At 42.8% G+C, this 23,597-nt stretch overlaps 1 protein-coding gene across 2 annotated transcripts in view; it reads left to right on the plus strand.

Moving 5' to 3' along the window:
• Positions 1 to 12,523: 12,523 nt before the first annotated feature.
• Positions 12,524 to 23,597, plus strand: part of Nrep (neuronal regeneration related protein) — a 27,012-nt gene continuing 15,938 nt past the window's right edge. Inside the window, exons 1-3 of one of the 2 annotated variants that reach the window (XM_055625736.1) lie at positions 12,524 to 12,542; positions 13,685 to 13,728; positions 15,014 to 15,077. In XM_055625736.1, coding sequence (XP_055481711.1) covers positions 15,075 to 15,077 — 3 coding nt within the window. In that variant the 5' untranslated portion in view covers positions 12,524 to 12,542; positions 13,685 to 13,728; positions 15,014 to 15,074. Of the gene's footprint in view, positions 12,543 to 13,039; positions 13,234 to 13,684; positions 13,729 to 15,013; positions 15,078 to 23,597 lie in introns of those variants that run through there. The other variant, XM_055625735.1, reaches the window with a different exon arrangement.

A 23,597-nucleotide genomic window follows, 5' to 3' on the forward strand; every position in this document is an offset into this window, starting at 1 on the left:
GACCTGGCTAGCCTCAAACTCTTGGGTTCTGCTGATCCTCCTGCTTCTTCTCTCTTCTGGAAATGTGGTGGGTACGCCCAGCCCAGCTCAGAGAACCTTCTTGATAAATGAAGCTTCTCTGGAGATATTTGCATGCCTCAGCCTTTGAAGAGAGTAAGGGTTTACCTCGGTAGTCAATTTAAAGAGATCTAGAATCGAGTGGGAGGCGGCCCCTGAGCGTGACCACTTTCACTCTTAAGTCATAAACACGGGCATCATAACTAACGTGGGCTATACTAAAGTGTTGTTTTATTGCCTTAAGCTTCTCCTATTTTACATCTCACTGCCACACCGGAAGGGAAATGTGTGTGTTTGTTCTCACATAGCAGGTAATTCCAATTGTGCAGTAAGTCCTACAATAAAAGGTGAGTTACCCACTTCCCTCTTGAGACAACCACTGTTGGTTTTATCGGATAATACATGAAAAAAAAATACCCATGTAAAGTGTAGAATAAAGCATATTCTCACTAGAGTTTCTTAAAAAATTAAGTTCTCATAGCCTGCAGCATTAATTGTATGTCATGTACTTAATTCTTCTTCTGAGGACCAGGAATGGTTTTAATTATATGTTCTGTGGTGAAAAAAAAAATCATAAATAATTTTGTGTGTAATGAGGCTTAAAAATGAAACTCAGGACTGGCTGCAAAGTCCTCCTCAGTGGCATAGCAGAGCTGCTCCTCCCTTGAGGGTTGGGGAGGTCAAATAACCTGCCAGTGAGTTCATGTCAGAAATAGTCCCTGTTCCCCTTACTAAGAAAACCCACTTGGTTACTGAGCTACCACAGGCTACATCCGAGCAGAGGTTCTAGGTTATATCCATACATGGTCCTTGGTTGGATAAACAGTTTCATATAAGACCCTGTGCCCAGATATATTTGGTCCTTGTGGAGCTCCTATCCTCTCCACATCATATTAACTCCCCCTTCTTTCATATGATTCCCTGGCCACAGAGGAGGACTTTGCAGCCAGTCCTGAAGATACCTGGTAAAACAGGGTCAGATGAAAGGGGAGGAGGTCCTCCCCAATCAGTGGAGTTAGAAAGGGGCAGGGAAGAGATGAGGGAGGGATTGGAAGGGAATGAGGGAGTGGGATACAGCTGGGATACAGAGTTAATAAAATATAACTAACAATAAAAATAAATAAATAAGAAAAAATGAAACTCAGTACTAACTATTGTGATAAAAGTTAAAATGGAGGCTTCACACCACTGAAACCATATTTGGCTCTTTCTTTGCCAGTTCTGTAAGCTACAGTGGCTTTCCGTATTTTTTTTTTTAAATAGACGGATGTTTCCATTGTTTTACTGTTTCTGCTGCTGAGTATTATTCTACTATGTGAATAGACCATTGTTTATGCACTCAGTCTCCTGTTGAGGACTATACAGGCCATTTCCAGCTCAGGGCTAATTTGAATAAAGCCGCAGTGTAAACATTTATAATGCCGTTTGGTGGTATATGCATGCTTTTTCTTGTATTTTCTGGTTCAGAGGTACAGTTCTGTGTGCTGAATCTAAGCTTAATCCATCCCGTTGCTCTAAGCATCTTAAGATCACTGCATAATTTAGCCAGTGATAGAACAGATCACATTCTGGGATGCCACAAGATAAACTTGACCTAACAGCATCCTTAGAAAAAAAGATACAGGACGGAACATCTAAGGGATCATATTTTATTAACATTTGTACAAAGTAATGGGTTTCATTATGATAGTTCATATATGCATTATAATATACTTCGACTGTCTTTAATTCCTAAATTATCATCTCCTGCCTGCCCTTCCACTGCCCTCATTCCTTTTTCTTCCAAGTTCTCTTTCTGTGTTCAAGTACTATTTCTATTTTTCTTTTATATTATTATTACATATAAATGTATATATATTCATGTAAATATATAAACCCAACCTGCTGAGTCTAGTGAGTGTTGCTCACTTGGCCTGACCATTTGGTATTGGATAACCAATTGTGGGAACTCTCCCCTGGAAACGACTATTTTTCTCCCTCTTAGTCATTAATTGCCTGTAGGTCTTCTTCTAGGGTGGGGCCTTGTAAGATTTCCCCCCAACCGCATTGGCATGTCAGCTGGTGTGGCCGTTATGTAGGTCTTGTTTAGGCTAGTGTATTGTTGATATTTTCATGCGTACAACTTGCATGTTGTATTTAGGAGACGAAGTCTCTCAGCAATCATCCTGGTCCTCTGGCTCCTACAGTATTGTAAGTCCTTCTTCCAAAATAATTCCTGAGCCTTAAGTACAGGGGTTGTGTAATAGATCTATCAGCTATACTACTCCCTGTATACAGATCCTAGAATATTTGTTGAATAAAGACATATTTTCTTTCCTGATAACAGCTTTTAATTAATAACCAAAAAAAAAATCTCAAAATCATTTAGATACACTTAGTGGTAGAAGGTGGATAAAACGTCAAAGAAATAATATTTCAAAACTGCAACCTCTTCATCGTCTCACTTGTGATGATATTTTTTCCAGGACTGTAAAAATAATGTCTTGACAGGGCTTGAAGTAATAATTACAAAACACAGCTTGAGGGCAACTGAAGAATTGCATTCATGCAGAGGTCCTTCCTTGTAAGTTTTCACACAGTAATTCTATTGCAAATTCTAGTTTTAGGATTTTTCTGTGTGTGTATTAGAATGAATGTAGTCTGAAGAACTTTCTGGTTTTAAAGTATGTATGGTGCCTTCCAGTATCATGAAGCTAGTCCTCAGGGAGTGGGCATTCAAATTGGCTCCAGCTGGGGGGCCATGTGGCTACTTGTCCATCATGTGCCTGACGTTCACGTTGGCTTGAACAGCATGGCTATTTTTCCTTTTCTCGTCCATTCTCCTCTGGGCAGCTGCTGAGGTTTACAGTTGCCTGCCCTGGGGTGTTTTTCTTTTAAATATTAATAAAACTGTCCTCAAACATAAAGAAGAAAAATTAAGACGAGTTGGGGTGTTTAAAACTAAAAATAATTGACAGAAGAAATTGTCTCATTTATGAACCTAACTGTATTGTACAGTCAGGGTTCTCTAGAGTAACAGAACTTATAGAATGAATCTCTTTCTACACATATGTGTTTGTATATATGTAGAGAAAGAATATATATATTTATATATCTTATATATGTAGTATATATATTGCTTAGTAATATATATATGATATATGATATATGATATATAATATATAATATATAATATATAATATATAATATATAATATATATATATCTTATATATGGGGGATTTATTAGAATGACCTATAGGCTTCATTCTAGCTAACCTAACAATGGCTGGCTGTGAAAGTTCAAGAATTTAGTAGTTGTTCAGTCCAAGAGGCTGGATGGCTCAGCTAGTCTGCAGTGTGTTCAGAGTCCTGAAGAAACAGGCTCGAATGCCAGTGAAGGAATTGGCAAGTAGTCAAAGAGCAAAAGCTTCCATCTTCCATCTCCTTATAAAGGCTTCCAGCTGAAGGTGCAGCCCACATTAAGGGTGTGGGTTTAGAAGATCCTGACGAAAGATGTGCGTCTTCCTATCTCAAAGGTCCGGATTACTGAATCTACCCACTTCAAACTAAGCAAAAATCCTTCACAAGGGTACTTTCCATTTTTGGATTTTCGCTAATTCTAGATGTAGTCCTGTTGACAACCAAGAGCAGCCATCACAGAAAGCAATGAGACTTATCACTCATATAATTGGTGAGAAAAGGACTGCTCTTGCCAGGCCCTTTATGGGAAATACTCGTGTCTATCCCTTCCTGGGCCACTGAAAATGAGGGAGAAACCAGCTCCACAGAGCAGAAAGCCATAGACTGATGACTGAAATAGAGACAAGGGGCCCAGAAAGTGAAGAAAGCAGTGGAGAAGGCTCAATTCTTGATCAGCTAAGCCCAAGGTCAATCTCCTAATGGGCTGTTGTAGTCTACTTCTTCAGCTTTCAGGGTGTAGTTACAGGATAACAGCTGGATGTTTTAAGACATTGACATTTTGGTGCAAAATGAAGCAAAACTATGCAAATGAAAACTTGGCTTTTTTTCTGTCTCCAAACTGTTCTAATTTCAGCTTGTAATCGTAGAATTAATTCTAAGTCTCAGAGATCATCCCAGTACCAACACCATTTTTTTTTTACTGTTTCATTTATTTATATAAAAAAGCAAAGGGTTAACAAGAGCAAAAATGTTTGCAATAAAATATTGATTAGGACACACTTAAAAAAAAAACTTCTGTAACGTGATTAATGTGGAATAAGAAAGCTGTGTATAATACCAAACCCAAGATGAAATTGAAGTCAGGAAATCTGTGGTGTAGATGAAAATTGGTCAGAGAACTAGGAAGACAGCAAAGCCAGGGGATTAAGAGTAATCAGGACTCAGTGGTGTGAACAGAGTCAGTGGAGCATAGTCAAACTTTTAGACAGAGCAGTTGCAGTACAGGAGCAGGGTGGTTAATTGGATTCTGGACCCAAGTTTCCTGAGTTCGGATCTCTGTCCCATCATTTACACTGTGTTAAAACACAATAGTTCCATGTGTGTTGTGTTTCATATCCCCATGAACTTAACCAGCCTTGGATGAAAACTATTTCAGCCATATAGGATGTATATAGCCTTTCTTTGTCATCATCCCCTAAGGGATGTATCAAAACAACTATTTGCACAGCATTTACACTACATTAGATACCATAAGTCATCTGGAAATGAGTTAGAGTGTAAAGAACATGAGCGTATACTTTGCTTTATGTAAACATTACATCCATTTACCTAAATAAGGGTCTTTATGCCCAAGGACTTGGGAACCAGAGAGGATCTTGGAATGAGTCCTCCGAGGATAGCAAAAGAAGTTTGTGATCTGATGGCTTACCCTCTCTCTACCCAGTTTCTTCTTCTTTTTTTGTAATCTGTAAAATATGGACATCAGTGTCAGCACATAGGCTGCTAGTACATATTAGGACACGGTCATCCTTGAACTGAAGTGTCTGCCCACGGAGGATACTTTGTTTGAAAGCAGTTTTCTAGGAGGAATGTACACTCTTGTGAAGAGGATGCAGTCCTGTCAATATTTAGAATGCCTAAGCAGTTTTGCTGGCAAAAGCTGGGATCCTTAATAAATATTTTCATTTTTTTCTGCCTCAGTTTCTCACCTTTAATTAGGAATAAAGAAATGTTATTTTATAGCTTTTAAGACAAACAGAAGAAGTTAAAAAAGTAAAAATAAAATATAACAAACGTGATGCTGCTATTGTCAAACACACCCATACACCTTCTATTATTCTTTACATGTGTGTGTCCACAAATTCTCAGGGTACCACACTGTCTGGTGCCTTGAGTTCTTGGAACGGTGACCATAAATAGTTGAAGAAGAAGGAGAAAGAGGAGTAGTTGTAGTAAAAGGATGATGATGATAAACCTTCTTATCCTAACGACAAAGCCCCCTTCTGTCTTCCAACTGGCAGTTTATCTCTTGGACAACTCTTTCTATCTCTGCCTCCAAAGTAAAACAATGCCACACATAGTGGGCAGATAAAGAAGACACTTAAATGCAAGGGTCCTCGGCCCTAACAATCCTTCATAGTTCAGGCTGTAGTGAATCCTGGGATCTGAAGACATGGTCCACAAATAGAGGCCTCTTTGCCTAGCTTCAGGTACACGTGTGAATTTCAAAATTTGACTTCATATAGATATGCTTTCATTCTAACTATAGCACACTACCAGAGGGTATGTAAATGTAGATGATTTTTTTGTTTTGTTTTGTTTTGGTTTTGGTTAATCTAGCTGATTGACAAAACAGGCGGTATCCTACTGTAGCAGAATAAATTATCCAGCATTGTTCAGTGTGTTTTGGCATTTTCCCAGTGTTGCGGAAAATAGTCATTCACTATTTTAATCAACTTTAAAATTCCAAGCCTAAGTAAGGTAGAAAAATCCCTTGTCAAGGCAATTTAGTGCAAGCACTCAAACACACAAACACACACACACAAACACACCCCTCAAATGTTGCAACTTTTAAATAACTTGCCTTTACTTATTTTAACACAGCACTAGGCACTAGAATTATTTTTATCTTTTCACACCATAATTTAAATTGGTTTTAAGGTAAGAAGAGGACAATTTTTAATGTATTTCCAGTGGTTGCTTTTGTACAGTTTTCCTCTGAGATTGCATTCTCTCATCTCTCTGCTTCTGCAACAGTCCCCTTTGCTCTCCCCTCCAGAACTAGCTCGGCTTTTCCAGGAGTTTCAACTATTTCCAGATGTTAAGCAAATAAAAGATTACGATACGAGGGTCTTCAAAAGTTCCTAACTCTTACGTTTGCTTTTTATCTATGCAATGCTTTATTTTTTTCAATATATGTCACGGAACAATGGCACTGTGCACCATCCTTTATCAAAGTTTTGCACCTACATGTCACATTTTGTCGAGTTCTTACCTGTTTTTCTTTCACTGTCCTCATCCTGAGTGCGTCAATTCTTGCTCTTTTGTGTCGTTTTTCAAGACATACTGAATCCTTCAATAGGAAGGCCACTTTTTGAGTGTGTTTCCAGTTCGTGTTTCTCTGTGGTGAAGCAGACTTTCATCCGAGCTGCTTTCAGCAGCTGTGTAAATACAGCTGGGAAGCTGCTAGTAGACAGGGGTAGTTGTAAGTTATTTTCCTTTCCCTGATGTGTTTTGGAATGCTGTTCTGAGAACCGTCAACCATGAATTTCATTTGAACCCCCACAATGGCACCTTTCACACACATATTTAAGTGACTTTGGGGGTTGGACAAAACTTTGTCCTTGATGTATTACAACGACAGTGACTTCCACTGTAAAATAGCCCCATTTTCACAACAACCATGTGTTACAGGCTCTTTACTCTTCTATGTATTGGGGCGAGGGAAGTGTGTAGGTTTGCTAGAATTGGCATGACTTAACAAACCACCCCAGACTGGATAGTGTAGCCAGCAGTCTTATGTTTACTTATAATTCTGGAGACTGCAAATTCAAATTCACGATGATACTTTGGTTTCTCTGGAAATCTTTGTCTTGTAGACAGCTCTTCTCATCCTGTGTCTTCAGGGGTTACTACCTTTGCCTATGTCTATGTCTGTGTCTTAATGTTTCTTGTTTAACGGTTAAGTCACCTACCCCTGAGACAAAGGCCCAACCATACAACCCCATTTGACCTTAATTGTCACTTTACAAATGTTCCCTCTGAGAAGTCATAGTCTGAGTTACTAGGATCTGGACTTGAGCATATAACGTTGGGTGTATATCCTTCACTCCTCGACAGGGAGGAAACATAAGGAGAAAACAGACACTGGTAAGAAATTAACTCCAGGCTAGTGCTCAGCACATTGCACATCTAGGCTACACACTTCACAGATACAAAATGAACCCCATTACCACCAATTCTTCTACCCATTCATTGTTTTCCCTTTGTTTTGAGTTTTGGGAAAAAGCATCATCGTTGCAGTGGGCCCAAAGCCGGAAGCCTGGCATCCTCTTAGCCTCTCCTTCAGCTCGTCTGTTGTGTTCTGTGAAGGCCCTATGGAAGCCTGAAAGCCCACCCACATGATTAACTTGAATACTCCTCTTTTTTTTTTTTTTTTTCCTGGCTCTCCAGCTTAATTTGAGCCATTCATAATAGCTCACTGGGATTAGCCAAATAATATTTTAATTAAGTTCACCCCTTCAATTATCTCCCTCCCCCATACTCAAACCCATACTAAAAAATACTTTGAAAATAATGTTTCTTGGGGTGGAAATCAGTCCATGTCCAGTCCAGTCCATTTTCTGGTTAAAGTTTTGTTGGTTTGTATTGCAAGAAGGATTGCATTTAAAATTTGTAACTCGAGAATTTGACATGATTCTTCCCCATCAGTTGGGTTGTTTGAGTTTCTCTTGCATTTTTACCATCTCTAGTCTATTATCAAATTCAAGGATGTCAATTTACATTAACTAAATAATTAGGATCTACTTCTCAAAGCCGTCATACCTGGACTTGTGGGTTCTTTGGGGAACAAGAAACACCAAGAAAAAAGTCAGTGTCTCATTAGCAATGAGGAAAAAAGCAATGCATGCTAGGCAGGCAATAAGTAATGGCACAGTCTGCTTCCAGTGGAGAAAACAGAAAAGTAAAGTCAGTGTTACTATGTCATGTGATAAATACAAGTATAAAATTCATAGAGGAGTACAGAAACTTTCTAAATTGGGCCAGTCGCTCAATGATAGATTCCTAAAAGATACAGACTGGTGTGTGTGTGTGTGTGTGTGTGTGTGTGTGTGTGTGTGTGTGTTGAAGTGATGATGATTGAATCCAGAGATGCGTGCATGCTAAACAGTTCCACTAAGCTACACCCCTCAATCTCTAAGCTAAAGATCTCTGTTCTGTTTTGTGTGGACGTGCACACAGACATGTTCATGTGTTGTGTACATATGTGTACATGGGAGGGTCAGAGGCCAAAGTGAAATCTCTTCCTCAGTTGCTCTCTATCTTACGTTTTGAGACAAGGTCTCTCAATGGACATGGAGCTTACCTGTTTGACCACACTAGCTGCCCAGGAAGTCTTCAGCTTCCTGTTTCTGCCTCCCCAGCAGGGCACTTAGCCTTTTACATGGGTGCTGGGGATTCATAATCAGGTCCTCATGCTCACAAGGCCAGTGAATCTCCCCAACCACTTCTGTCTTGCTTTTGAGGGAGGGATTTGCTATGTTTACAAGGAGGCCTCAAACTTAAGATGTACCTCAGCCTCCCCATTGAAGGGTTAGGGTTGCAGGAATGACTTTCCACACCAGGCAGCTAAGCTACAGTGTTGACAAAGAAGCAAGAGGCAGCAAACTGAAGGAGGGGGTAATGGAAAGTTGCAAAGCTTGTACAGTAGTAAACTCACTGGGGTGGGGTGGGGCAGCCCCTCATTTATTTTCATCAGAGGACAAAAGCCAAGGCCAGAGGGAAAAGCCAGGGCAGGATGTGCCATGCCATCTAAGATTTATTCTTGAAATGTGTCTATAAGGCTTATTGTTATCATGTGTGCAGCGCTAACTTTATGGCAGACACAGCCCACAAAGGCACATATGTAGCTCTGTGGTATAAACCTCAATGGAAAACTGATGAGATGAAGACAAAGGGTTTTATAGTTATCCAAAGTTTTATAAACCTGTTTGAACTACTCTCTTTAGCCTTATGCCTGGAATTTGTGATTCCAAGCAAAACACTTACCAAAACCCAGTCTCAGGAAAACACATTTGAGAAACCTGGGCTGCATGAGGCTGTATCTGAGAATGAACTTTCCATGAGAGACAACCCTGCATCCTTTGCTTCTGATCTGCCCTGTGATGGAATATTCCTTCCCATACTTGCATCCGGGGACAGAGTGCATGAGTCAAGTTCTAACTCAGGGTTCTCATTTTCTCATGCCCCTTGGGTGTCAGCAGCTGCAGACATCTTAAGCTTATGATCCTGTCCGGCTGCCTTTACGTGGTAGGCTCCCTTTCCCCTGCCTCAGTTTACTCGCTCCTTCTTTCCCACCCACTCAGCTCAGGCATCGGCTTCCTGTGGAACTTTCTATGACTCCTCGTTTGACTTAGAGCTTGCTGTTCACAGAGTGTCCAGAGGGGAATGGCACGATTGTCCTTATTATACTACATCAGATCTTTGGCTTGCTTCTTTCTCTATCCTCTAACCTCACACTGCAGACACTGTGATGATAAAGACACTGTCTACTCCATTTTCTCTCTCTCTCTGAGGAAAACCTTGATTCTATCTAGGTGTCTGCCCCTACTCTTTGCAGTCCACATGACTCAAGAGAGACCTTTTCCATCTCAAGGGAAAGGATCCAGTTCTGATAATGTATGCCAGTTTTTCTCAGCTAGGGCGAGCTTGCCTCCCAAGACCCATCCCCTGTTGCAGTAAAGATTTATTGGGTTTCACATTTGAGGTTTGAGACTTCCTTGTGTAAGGTAACTGTTGAGAGACTGTTTCCTGCTTGGTAATGAACTAGGAATGAATGTATGCCTGGCATAACCAATCAGACCAAAGTGAAGGACCTGGGTGTGATAGGTTCTACCTCCTGATTAGGAGGAAAACAAGCGGTGGGGGTAGAGAGTTGAACTGTGGTCACGTTGAGGTTGCAAATGGCCTTTATCTTGTACAGAGCAAGGCATGTTGTGATTTTAAAAGAGAGCAGGGCGACTTTACACTGCAGGCCTGATGAGAGCGAGCAGGACACAGTCGTTAGCCAACCATGGAAAAGCTATTGCTCAAGCCCTTGTGCGAGGTGACCTCACGTGAAGTCCCTTCCATGCTTAAATAGTTGGCCCCACCCTTTACTACCTAGAATGGTCCCAAGGATGTTTCTTGAATAGTTGTATCACAGCTGATTTCTGGAACATAACAGAGGACCAGGTTATGGTTTTGAGCCAGGGTTCTTAAATATTGGTCACCTGATTCTATGGTGACTATGATTAAAAAAAATTTTTTTTAAAGCCTAACATTTAATGAATACAAAATTGTCCAGGTTTTGAAATGACACCTTAAGGTAATTTTGCATAAGCACTAAAATCCATGTGTCTTTATGTGTCCATGTAGAATAAGTGTGTGTGTGTGTGTGTGTGTGTGTGTGTGTGTGTGTGTGTACAGGCCCATGTAGAGGCCAGAGGTCATTAATAACTTTTCCTGGGAAGACACAACACACACATGCTCACTTACCCCAGAAAGGCAACCCAGGACAAGGCAGAGTAACCATTGCATCAAAGTCCAGCTTGGTGGACCAACAAGTTTTTATTGGGGTTACTTACAAGAATATGGGGGAGGGGTTGCTGACAGGATCAGAGGTGCTCAAAAGCAGCCACATCACAAGAAAGCCCACACCAGCACAGCTCCCAACTCACAAGGGCTACACCGTGGGAACCTCTGCACACTTTGCTAGCAGCTTGATCCGTCCAAGAAACTTCCTTCCCAGGGCTTGGTTGGGCAGTCTCTCCCAGCCTTTGTTTCATGGTGCCGTCAAGCTGGGGAGGGAGTGGGGTGTTCTAAGTTTCCCCTTTCCAAGAGGGAGGTGTAAAATTCATTTATCTCTTCAATTTTGTGAGCCCCAACCTCTATCCCACATGTGAATATTTCAATTCAGAAGAAACTGCTGTAATAGCAGAAACTATGTAGTCATCTTCGCTATCTATCTATCTATCTATCTATCTATCTATCTATCTATCATCTGTCACCTATCTATTTTAGGTTTGTGACTGGAATTATTTTTATTGATTACCTGGGACTCTCACATCATGCACTTAATCACAATCACCTCCCATGTCTGCCCCCCCAAAAAGGGGGAGATCTATTTTGTGTTGTCTATATCCTCACTGGAGCATGGTCAAATTCCTAATGGCCGGCCTCCCCTTCCTGCCAAGGGAAGATGGTCTTTCTCCACCTGCATCCAACACCAGAAACCATAAACTGAGGAGAGCCAGGCAGTAGTCCGGGGGTGGGGGTGGGGGTCGAGGCCAGCTTTCCAGAACCCATGGACAGCAACATGGCCTCAGGTGGCCACACAGACCATTCACATCCGCATGGCCCTCAGAGATAGCAAAGCCTGAGGGCATCACTCAGACACCAATCATTTGCCCACATGGATCAGTTTTCATCTTGGCCTGCCGCAGCAGCATGGACCACAACCACCAACATGGCCTCTGGTGGCATCACGGACCATGGCGGTCCTTTGAGGGGGTCCAATCCAGAAAGTGAACATTTCCTCATCTCTGGTTTCTGTCGCTGCCCAGTATTTTCAGACAGGAAAACACTGACCATGAATGCTCCAGGGAAGCTCTATGAATTGTGTTTCTTCCCTTTGATCTTAGCCACCCTTCCCAAGTATTTCCCACCCTCCCATTCCAGAAATACTCCTGGAAAAATGACAGTCAATTATTTTCAACAGAGTCGAAGAACCTGGGCTTCCCGAGTATCTCCCTTACGTCCTTCTGAGAGGTACTTGTTGCTAACGTGGCTTTTGTAGTTTGAAAAGCACTCCAGTCTCCCAATAAGCCTATAGTTATTTTAGAATTATGCTTGTAAACGATTACTTTTCAAGGTTTGCTATTTCTGTATCCAGTGCTTGACTTTAAACAAATTTTTTTTCTATAAACATATGGCTTAAAACTGAGTTTTGTAAATGTGTCTTTTCATTGTTAAAATGGAAAAACGTTGCTTTTAATGACTAGGGATGAAATATAGATAGCAAATGTAGAAGACATTAGGAACCTTTATTATCTTCCCCACCCGCACCCCAAGCAATTTAATTAGGAACTAATCTTCACCATGAAACGTCTGACAGTTACCATAGTATGATATCCTTCGGTCCTGGCAATACTACCAATTTGTTGCAACATTTTGAGCTATTGCATTACTACGAAAAAAAAAAAATCGATTTTTTTTTTACATGAATTTAAAAACAAAACCAAACCGTTTTTCCCCCTAGGCAATCCACAACTTAAGGAAAGTTGCTTTACAGGGGCTGAGCACTAGAAGTTTGTAATCATAGAAGGTAAGAAGAGCTCCAGGGCCGAGCGCCTCCCGTTGCACCCACCAGGCCGCCTCCCCTTGCAGTAGGTGGGCGCGCGGGACCGAAAGCGTCCGAGTGCGCGCGTGTGATTGTGCACGCGACCGCGTGCCTGGGTGCACTCCTGCCCGCAGCCTCCGACCCGCCGCGCCAGGCTCCCGGGCTCCAGCCCCGGGCTTCCCCCGCGCGGGGGCGGGCGCCGTGGGGAGCCGGGGAGCAGCCAGGGCAGGGACCTCCGCGCGCGCCCGGGCGCTTGCCGTGGGCACCATTTTCTGCTGCGCTCAGGACAAGCACATAAAAGGGAAGGCGGCGGGGCCGTGGCTGTCCCGGTTCCCTCAAATGCCCCGGCCGCAGGTTTATTATTACAGTAGGGCTGTGCCGCCTCTCCCTGGCGGGCCGCCTCCGCGCCTGGCACGCCCCCAAACCGCCGCCTCCGCCTCCTTATTTGTCTGCAAAGCCGCCGCGCGGCGAGGCGGAGAAGCCGCCCGAGTGTGCGCTGCGCTCCCGGGGCTGCTCGGCGCGGTTCCCCATCCCTGCTCCAGCCCCCCCACCCCCACCCCTTTCCAGGGACCCGTGCCCTGCGGCGGCGACCGCCCGGGTGCGGGGGGACCCGGGGAGCGCGCGCGCGCGGGTTGGCCGCGCGCCCACGGGGCCGCGAGCCGCCGATTCCTGCCGAGTAAGCAGTCTGGCTCCGCGGTGGCAGCGAGGCTGGGGCGCTGGCTCCACGCCAGCTCCATCAGAATTAGCTCATTGTTCGCTAGTACACCAGCAGAAGAGAGGGGAGGAGGTGGGAGGGGTGGGGGAGGGGGAGGAGGAGGGAGAGAGGAGGGAGGGAGGGAGAGAGAGAGAGAGAGAGAGAGAGGAGTTGAGATTGAGACTGAGAGATTGATTTAGAGGAAGAGAGAGAGGGAGAGAGAGACTCGAGACACACACTCTTGGAGAGAGCGCGCAAGGCAGGGAACCCTTCCCCTCCTTTTCCGAGGCTACACTTCTTGGAAGTGAAGCGGGTTGGGGTTTTGTTTCCCTTCCCCCTCCGCCCTCCTCTTCCTCCACCCCTTTCCCCTCCCCCTCCCCCCTCAGCTGTCTTTCTAGCATGATGCCCTTTTTCACCCACATTTGTGTTTCAGGTGTAGAGAGGAGAGAGAGTGAGCAGGGAGCGGGGCTTTTGTCTGTAAGTATATGCCATTCTCATCCCCAGCTGGGAGCGCTGCTTTCTCTTTTGTGTCGATTCCTTGCCTTTGCTCTAAGCTGGACCCTTCAACCTTGCAGAGTTCATGCTTTCTCCCTCTAAATTTTAGAGCTAAAGCTGACACCTTGGAGGAATTCTGTCCGTGTGCTCCTGCTGCATTAAGGCTGGGACTTAACTTGACTCCCCTCTCCTTTGTTTAATGCACAAGTTAAGAGAAATGAATTCTTTTGTGAAGGGGTGGGGTTTTGCTTGCTGGTGTGGTTAATTCTGTTCTTGCTCATTGTTAGGAGCTGTTTTGTCGCTGTGCATTAAATGCACTTTGGTGCATGCAAGCTTCCCCCTCCCTTTATAAAAACCCTTTACACTTAATTACTCTTTCCATGTTGCTGCTGCGGCCGTGGGTCTTTTTATGTTTTAGTTCTTGCAACACTTTTTTTTTTTCTTCTGTATTTTCTTATGAAGCAGTTGAACTTGGGGTGCGGGATCATTAAGGGAAAATGACTACTTTTTTTCCCTTGGTGCTGCTCATAGCCTGATTTGCATTTACGTTTCTATTAACAACATTATGGGAAAACTCTAAGTGCCTCTGATACCCGTTTGGAGAACTTTTAGTTTTTCCATTCATCTTAATTTTGCCGTAACTTACAGCAACAAAAGAGTTGTGTTCTGATGGACTGAAGGTGGAGAGTGAGCCACTGCAGCGCCTACATTAATGTTTATCTGCTTTAGGGAGCCGGGCATAATGGTGTAGATTCCTGACTTTCTCCCTTGTGTAGGTTTTTTTTTTTTTTTTTTTTTTTTTTTTTTTTTTTAAACACGGAAGGTTATGTAATGCAGTGCCATTTCCAAAAATATCCACTCTGAGGCATTACACTACGGTGGAAAGCTGATTCTTGTTCTGCTGTCTTGATGGCAAATATACTGCCAGTAGTATGTCTGGGAACAAAGAGCAGCCAGAAAACAATCTATTTTTATCACTTGGGTCTACTTTTAAGTTGCTAAACCTTTTGAACTGCAATTTAAAGATGAACCAGACACTAAGAATAGCCCAGGACTGCAGAGCCTGAGCCAGGGACTCCTTTGTCCCCTATGTAAACCTGTAGACCGCTTGGAAAGCCCTTTCACAGACTCCAGTGTTTAGGATAATTTGCTTGCGTGGAACTTATCTTCAGCCCACAGAGTGCTTATTTGTCTGTGACCCCTGAGGAGGCGTTTTGCATTTGCTGAGTGAAGCAGTGTGTCTGCTGTATTTCAATGTATTTTGCAGGTTGGTCTCCCTGGACTGAAGAAAGGGAGAATAGAAGAGCAAGACTGTTAAGATCCTCAAAATGGTAAGGAGTGGTCATCAGAAGACATTCTCAGTAGCTTCTTAGCAGTTGTCACGTAGAAGTAGCAGCCTCTCACCTTCATCCAGCCTCATCTTTATTGTTCCCACCCCACCTGACCTTTAAAGGGCTCCATCTCGAGCATGTGGGAGCTTTGCAGTATGGCAGTCTAGATAGGAGGTGGTGACTTAGATTTACCGACTTGCAGTCATTTTCAATAGACAACTAAAATTCTTGTCTCGGAGCGAGGATGTATTTAACTCAAACAACAGGAACTCTTCTGTTCCTTAAGAAGATTGACATGTTGTGACATGCATGAAAGGAGAATGGCACCGGGGCTGGAACAAAGCAGTGGCTCCCACGTTACAGATAGCTAGAACTTACCCAGAAAACCAGAGCTGTGCCCAGGTTGCAAGCAAGTGTACCTGCTATCCTTCAAAGCAGAAGATATTAATTATTTAATGAGCACATTGTCTGTCGTTACTCAAATATATATGCTTTTTTTTTTCTGATTTATAACTTTCTTTAAGAGAGACATGTCTTAAATGTCTCTTAAATGAGTTTTAGAGGGCAGGCATAGTAACTTCTCAATTAAAATGTAGCTGTTTTTCATAAGGAGTATGGTCCACAGGAAAGACCGTCAGGTTTCCGATTAAATACAGCAACATGGAAAGTATACATTAAAAGCAGCTAAATGCATATGTTAAACTTCTGTGGGGAAGAAAAAAAATGACAAGAATGATCTGAGGCTTCGCTTCCGTGCAGCATGCCCTCTGTGGATGCTCATGGCCCTCAAAGCACCCATCTCCTACTTAAAATGCACAGTTTCCTCATTTACTTCTTATGTCTTCTTTTCTCTTTCCTTCCAAATGAGGGTGGAATTTAGTGAATTAAAATTGGATCTGATGTTTTCTTTGAGAACAACTGAGAATTAGCTTCCAAGGAGAAAGATGAATCAGAGGCAGTTAAATGAGTTCAGATTGGCTTTCATTAAGAGTGAGCTTTTTAATTTTTTTTTTAACATATGCCTTGCCTGGCATTTCAACAAGTGGGTGTCAAAGCACCAAGCAAAGTAGGTTTTGCTTGGACTGGCTTGCTAATGATGATATTAAAGAACTGGGTCAGAAAGACAAAAGAGGTGAGCAAAAAATCAGACTAGTCAATGAGCTCTTTGCAAGCAGTTGTCTTCATAATACCTCCCCAATTAGTCTTTTTTTTTATTAATGTTTCATTTTTGTAGAGTACTGTGGTGGTGAAGTGTGCTTCTCTTTATTTAGCTCTCTCACTGGAGTGGGCACCTCACCCCAGCTGTCTCCCAGAGCCCCACTCACTTTGTGTCCCCGGAGCTGGACCACAAAGGCTGTATGTTGCAATGTATCAGGTGACAGTTTTAGTTAAACATAAATAGGACCACTGAACCCTGCCAAATCCGGTCCTATAGATCAAGGTCAAAGCAAATACCATGTTTCTGTAGTAGGGGGTGGAGTATGCTTTGTGGATGAGAGGCAGACAGGCACTCCAAGCTGGGAATGAAAGTTGGAATCACTCAAAGGCAGAAAAGCAAAGACAAATTAATACTAAACACCACTTTTTCTTAGTTGTCCATGTTGTGTGGTGGCAGATGGATGAGCACAGTTTCTCTTGGGAGGATTTTTACTCATGGATTAAAAAAAAAAAAATCTCACAACTTTTCGGTGCTCTTTTCATCAAGAAGTCAGTCCTTTCTGGCACAAGCCCATTGCCTGAAATAAAACCACGGGCAGTTATTGTCTGAGGGTGATTCCAAGTCACTTTCTAGCAATTCTTGTATCTGGAAAGTCTGAGCTCTTAAAAGTCTTTGTGTACAATAATGTAAAAACAAAAGTTTCGAATGTATATTTTTAAATCCTGACACTAACGGTGTCTTAAACCTCTTTTTTTTTCAAAATGAAGTTAATTTCCTTTTCTTGATTAAAGCTGAAACAACTTTGTAGAACTCTGTATCTAGTTTACTTAGGGATTTGGTTGACATACAGTAGAAATTACGGAAAGCCGGGTGTTGAAATACTGGCCCTCTCTGGAATACATTATGCTTGTGCATTGCTTTTCTCTTAAACATACATTTTCATCTACATAATGCAAAACACTACATCGAATCTAATTTCCATATACTAAAAGGGTTCACTTCAAACGCAAATTTATAATCTATTCAGTACAATGTAAGAAATTAGTCAAGAACTCTAGAACGCAACAGGTTATGATTAAATCTCTTGACTTTTTACACACCCTAAGTCGGTAGTAGGGTGGGCTGGTTAGTTTTTTCCAACTTGACCTAAACTAGAGTCACCTGGGAAGAGGAAAGCTCAACTGAGGAATTGCCTAGGTCATGCTGGTCTATGGACAAGTCTGTGGATCATTTTCTTGATTAGTGACTGATGTGGGAGGGCTCTGTGCCCTGGGGGAGGGGCAGTGCCACCCCAGGCAGGGGGTCTTGGGTTGTATTAAAAAGCAGGGCAAAAGCGGGCAGTGGGGAGCGATTCTGCAAGCAGTGTTCTTCCTAGGTCTCTGCTTCAGTTCCTGCCTTCAGGTCTCAATCTTGGCCTCAGCCCTGCCTTCCCTCAGTGACTTCTGGGCCAAATGAACTCTTCCCTCCCGAGGTTGCTTTAGGTCATAGTATTTGTCACAGCAGCAGAAAGCGAGCTAGAACACAGGGTTTCACGGTAGCAATTTGGAGACATGCAAGATTCATAGTGTTCCATTTGCATTATTAAAATAGATAGATAGATAGATAGATAGATAGATAGATAGATAGATAGATAGATAGATAAAAGGTTATGTATGACTGTCTTCAGCTCTATGGCACCTTTCGCAGCACATTTTGTACTTTTGAGTACAAAAGGAGGGGTGCGGGTGGCATGATTTTGGTGCTGAAAGTGATGCCTGAGGTGGTCCTACCCTACACTATATTCAGTTATTAGTTCTAAGCATAGTTTTCTGCACCTTTATTGACCATAAATGTTTTTATCAATGACTCATTCTTCAGCTTTCGAGTAAACATGCCCCTCCCTTTATTGTTTGCAGTTTGTAGAGTTTCCATAGTTTTCTAATTACTGCGAGTCCACAGGGATTTTCAGGATATTTTTTTTTTCATTTCATTTAGCTTTTTCTTGAGTTTTAATTTCTAGATCTACATTTTAGGATGTGTTATTGATTAAGCCATTGTATTTTACAAGTACGTGATTTCTGTAAATGTCACTAAGGAGAGAACGTTCTAGAACATATAGGTGATCCCATTGAAATTAGTTTGGAAAACCAGACTTTTAATCCACTGCCAAAGTTAAAGTCCTGGGGTTCTACATAGTAAACCTGTCTCCCACTATGTGTTTGCCATGGACTGCCAGTGGCATACGCAAGGACTTGGAATATTTTAACGGAGATCTAGGAACTGGAACAACTTTAGTTCTCCATATGGTTGATACTGGGCACTTAGAATAGATGGCTCTACCGTACTGTCATAGCACCGTCCTTCCTGTGCACATAGTAAAGGAGCATTCATATGGGCAGAAGGGAGCTCCTTTAATAGTCCCCCTGCTGACATAAACGTCCCTGGTTTAAGGGGAAAGGCAAGGATTGGAAAGGGTTGACCTTACTGGAAGCCTGGACCACCGGGTGTGGAATGTAAATTGACTAGTTGCCTCAGTGACTTTTGGTGCTGCCTAAAGGGTAATTTTATAGGGTAACATCTTGTCTTTCACCAAGCCTTCCTGTGCCCATGAAAGGGAGAACTGGGGATTGTTTGAGGAATGAGGACAGAGGAGACGATCAGTCTATCTGGAGTTAGCCCCAGTCCAGCTTCCTCTGGAGCAATAGAGAGGACTAGGTTGGAAGTGGTACTTGAGTAAAGAAATCTTGGAATAAATAGCTGTTCAAAGTGTGTTCCGTTTTAACACCATGTACTTCTTAAAAAGTTAGATATAGGTCAGTTTATCATAAGTATACAAAAGGAATTCACTTCATTTTAAATCTTAAAATAAATTCTTCTGAAATCAGAAAAATGTGCTTCTAAGATAAAAGTATTTTGCAAAACTGAATGAGTAACCCCCAAATAAGAATTTTGAACATTTAGCTATTCATTCACCTGGTCACTAAAAGCCCTGGAGTGTATATGCTGATGCCTTGGGCTGGCCAGAAGGTGGTGCTAGTGGCGGTGCAGGTGTTCTCAGGACCTTGCCTCGGTACTGTCTCCTTAGTACTGTTTATGAATGGGAAGTCATGTAAGACCAGATCCTCACAGCTTTATCGAAGTGGAAGGCTGCAATAATTATCTGAATAGTTATGCTTTAAAAAAAAAAAACCCATTTGATTTCATCTGCTTCGTCTTGGCAATTCAAATGTTGCTAGAGTGATGTAGGAGTGGAAGGATTTGCTTGCTTTATCTGCATAGTTCTTGCGCTGTTCAAGAAAACGCCAGGATAAGGCAATCTTATCAGCACATTCAATCCTGATATACAAAGAGGGAGAAGATTCAAGTGTGCTTGGACTGTGTGATTTTGCTGGACGATGTGTTGGAAGATTCCAACTTTAAACTGCTCTTCTGGTTTGAACTAGAAAACAAGTTAGCATTGGAGCCAAATTTATCCGAAATAGATATTTAGAGATGTTTTTATCCTTGAGAAAGTATCAATAATATATTAGCTAAAACATACACATACACACACACACACACACACACACACACACACACACACCATATATACACAAACACATACACACATACACGTATGCACACACACAATGTGACTGACCAGTGCCTTGCAGATGTCCCTAGCCCTATTAGTTTGGACTTCAGCATCTAAATTTCTCCCCACAAGTTCTCAGTATCAACCTACTTAGTTGCAATGACATGACACTAACCCTAATAACATAATTCGTTAGTAGTTTGTTAGTAGCTTTTTTCATATTGCCTAACTGATTGTAGGCCTACAAAGGATTTATCTACTTCATATGTCATGCTAAGAAAATCGCAAATATGTGGTAGAAGCCTAATAAATATTTCATGTGTACACACTAATATCTATTAAGTTGGATGTTTTAAGAGCTAACACTAATGAGGTGCCATGATTAGTTTTTGTGAAGTCGAAGTAATTTCTAGCATTAACCTCTCCTTGTTAAGTGCCAGGAACCCAGAATGAATGTAACTTTCATTTTCACAGCAAATTACTTGCCATCATTTGTTAAAAGGTCAAGAAACTTTGTGGTTAAACCATAAAGTGTGGCATTTGCCAAAAGACAGTAAGCTTGCACTGCTCCTGTTCCCAGAGTTCAGAGTCATGCTCTGGGTAGGCCATGAGGTGCCTGTCCTCTGGGTTTGATCCATCTGTGGTACTCAGAGCTCACAGCAGCTTACCCAACAGCCTTAAAAACCCCCTCCTGGATTCAGGAGGAGCGTCACTGCAACCATTCTACTTTAACACTCTCACTTTTCCCGGTGTGATCTGAATCCGTGGTCCCAAGGATGCAAAGGCAGCATGCCTGAAAGCTCAAGAATGACAAGAGTTAGCAGTGGGCCTATCCACCATTTCCCTTTCAACCGAACAGCATTTTCAACTAAGCAGTGCACCTGGCTCTTTACACCGCAGAAGGCAGACACCTGGCCCCTAACCTCAGTGGATGCATATTTTAGTTGTGGTCAGATGACTAAAATGCAGAGCAGATTTAACATTAACACTTCAAGCCTCCATAATCCAGGGCTAAGTATAAGATTCAGAAAGACAATACAAAGGGCGAGGATGGATGGCGCCACTGGAAATCTTTCTCACTGATGGAATAGAAATTAATCTAGAGCTAGAAATGGCACGTTTACAGCATGCATTCGAGAGTATGTGAGGGGAATCTCCGCACATGATTCACAAAAATTGGGGAAAGCCAAGTCTGTCCGAGAGGGACTTTCTCAGTTTCAGGTTTTTTTTTTTTTTGAGGGGTCGGGGTCGGATATGAGCTTCAAGGTCTCCACATGAAGTGGCAGGACTAGAACCCGTAGCCTCTTAAGGTGAGTTTGGTCCAACCCTGAGCCTTTCAGTGAGGGCACCATAGGTAAGCGTCATCTCAGACCTGTTTATTTGCCCTCTATCATTTTAAAAACTATATTTTGTTTTGTTTTCAGCTCATGCTTTAGTTCTTCCTAAGTTCAATTTCTGGGGTGAAATCAACTTGTCAGGAACCATAACCCTTTATTTGTAGCAAAGAAAGTAGTGAGCCTAGGACACTCGTTATTCTTAATGTGTCCCAGGGTCCCTTCCTTCTGTGTCTGTGTTTGCTTGGTCTATAGGGAGTGCACCTCCTGACAGAATAAAGGCGTTCTTCGAGACTGACAATGATCTCGTGAAATATTATTCCCACCTGGTCCCACTGGTGGGAATAATCTCCTGTGCCTTGGCCACACTCACACTAGTACCATTCTCCTTTGTGTTAACTTTTACTTCAGCATGTTTTCTTGACCCCCTAAGGCTGTAAATACTGATGCGCCGACCACTACATCAGCCTGCCTTTCTTGGTAGCAATAAGGCTGTGATTCTTTGCTCGCTGTCCCCTTCCTCTTTGGTTAGGTGGTGAATTCAGAGGTGGGTTAAGTCTCACCACTCAGAGGGAACTTTTGAATACCTAGCAAAATAAGTCAACCTTCTTATTACACAGCGTGGAAGCGAACCTTAACCTTCACTAACTTGTTCTAAATGGGACCTTGGAGTAGAGTGTGTGTCCATCTCTAAGCCAGGTTGATCTCTGTTATCATGTCTCACCAGGATCTGGCACATCCCTAGTGGTCAATAAATGCTCCAGTGCTTATAGAATAACTAAATGAGTCAGTGGTCATAGATACATGACAGTCTGTCATTTCTGGGTGGGACCAGGTGGCCTACCTCAGGATTTATAACCATTAACAGCCTGGCCCTGTGCAGCATTGCAATATCTCAGATGATTAATCTTGTGGTCCAGGAAGTGAGATGAATTTGGACAGATGATGCATTCATTGACCCAAAGCCTCTTATCCCTGCACATTTTGGAAGACTCAGCATTAGGGAAGTGAGGAGAACAGTTACATCAGCTGTAATCATCCTAGAAGCACACACAACTCTGTGTTCTCTTCTTTTACACCCCGTTAATCGGAAGTGGCCACACCTTAACGCAGGACTCTGGATCTGGATGACTTGCCATTTCCAGGGAGAGTCCCAGAGCTCCGGGGACTCCCAGCGTTCCAGGGTTCTAGCTGTGGAGTAGAGTTACACACTCAGTTGGTAGTGGTGTATTTCCAGCAGGCAGCAGGGAATGCCTCTCAGAACTCTGATGGATGTAGTCATGATGGTTGAGCAGAATCTGCACTGGCCTCACAAGATGATGAAAGCTCTTAAAAGAAAATCATTGCTGCCTCTCCCCTTGCCCTGCTGTCTAAACTGCTTGCCTTTAGCATGCTGTGATGGTGTAGATGGAAGGATCTAAGAGCCCTGATTTCGGAATGCTTGGTTCAGTGTCTATCCTTACTTTCATGGAGGACAATGCAAGAACTTGAATTTGAGACTGAGGCAAAGATATAAGAGAGTGTGGCTGAAGAAAGGAAGGTTTGTTTGCTCCGTTTTGGCTGAACCGGGAGTTAGGGACACTGATTAGAAAAAGGGGGGAGAATAGCCAAAGAGCTGCTGCCAGTGAAAATACTGCATGAGAGCCACGCCGATAGGTGGTTAAAACAGAGGCATTTCAGAGTGTGCACAGAGGTGTTGGCATGCCAGACCAGCCCTAGCCCTTCAGCTCCTGCCTCAGATCACCATCATACACAGCTGTCCTTTGATTACTGGGGCGGGTAACAGCCTTCCTGGTGGAACTAGGCTTGATACAGTTCCAGCAGGGAAAAACACCACAGGGTGAACAGGGAGAATTTTACAAAAGTTGTTTTGTTTGATACAGGCGCAGGCATTTTGAGGACACATTTATTGGATGCAGTTGGTGTCTAATAAAGGAAACTATTTTTGGAGAGGAAAGAGTTAGAAAGTAAGGGAAGACACTGCTTCTTGGACATTCTGAACCATGAAACCATAGTCAGTCGTAGTTAGGTAGATAAAACACTGACTAAGGCAGTGGCAAACATGGCCCCAATAACTGCTCAGCCCTACCTCCACAGGAGAGTTTTATATCCTTCACCAAGTCATACCTGTGAAAGTTACCCCAAGGCCTGTTGGGAGTCAGGCACTTACTTGCTAAGTGGGCATATTTACATGTATGGGCTTGGCAGTGTATGGTGGAGCACCCCCCCCCCCGCCAGTGCATTGTGGGAGCTCAGTTAAGCCAGCTGAAAAAGTGAACCCTGCATCAGGCATATGACCGTGGTTGAAGCCATGCAATATCAGAGGGTTGCAGATGGTCTGTGAGTAAGAGAATTTGAACTTGAATGGATTAATTCAATTAGCCACTGCTTTCCTGCATATACTTTCTTTGATTTGGTAGCTTGTGAGTGTGTGTGTGTGTGTGTGTGTGTGTGTGTGTGTGTGTGTGTGTGTG

Source organism: Psammomys obesus, unplaced genomic scaffold (genome assembly GCF_907164565.1).
Source record: "Psammomys obesus unplaced genomic scaffold, mPsaObe1.curated_primary_1811, whole genome shotgun sequence".
NCBI classification, from domain to species: domain Eukaryota; kingdom Metazoa; phylum Chordata; class Mammalia; order Rodentia; family Muridae; genus Psammomys; species Psammomys obesus.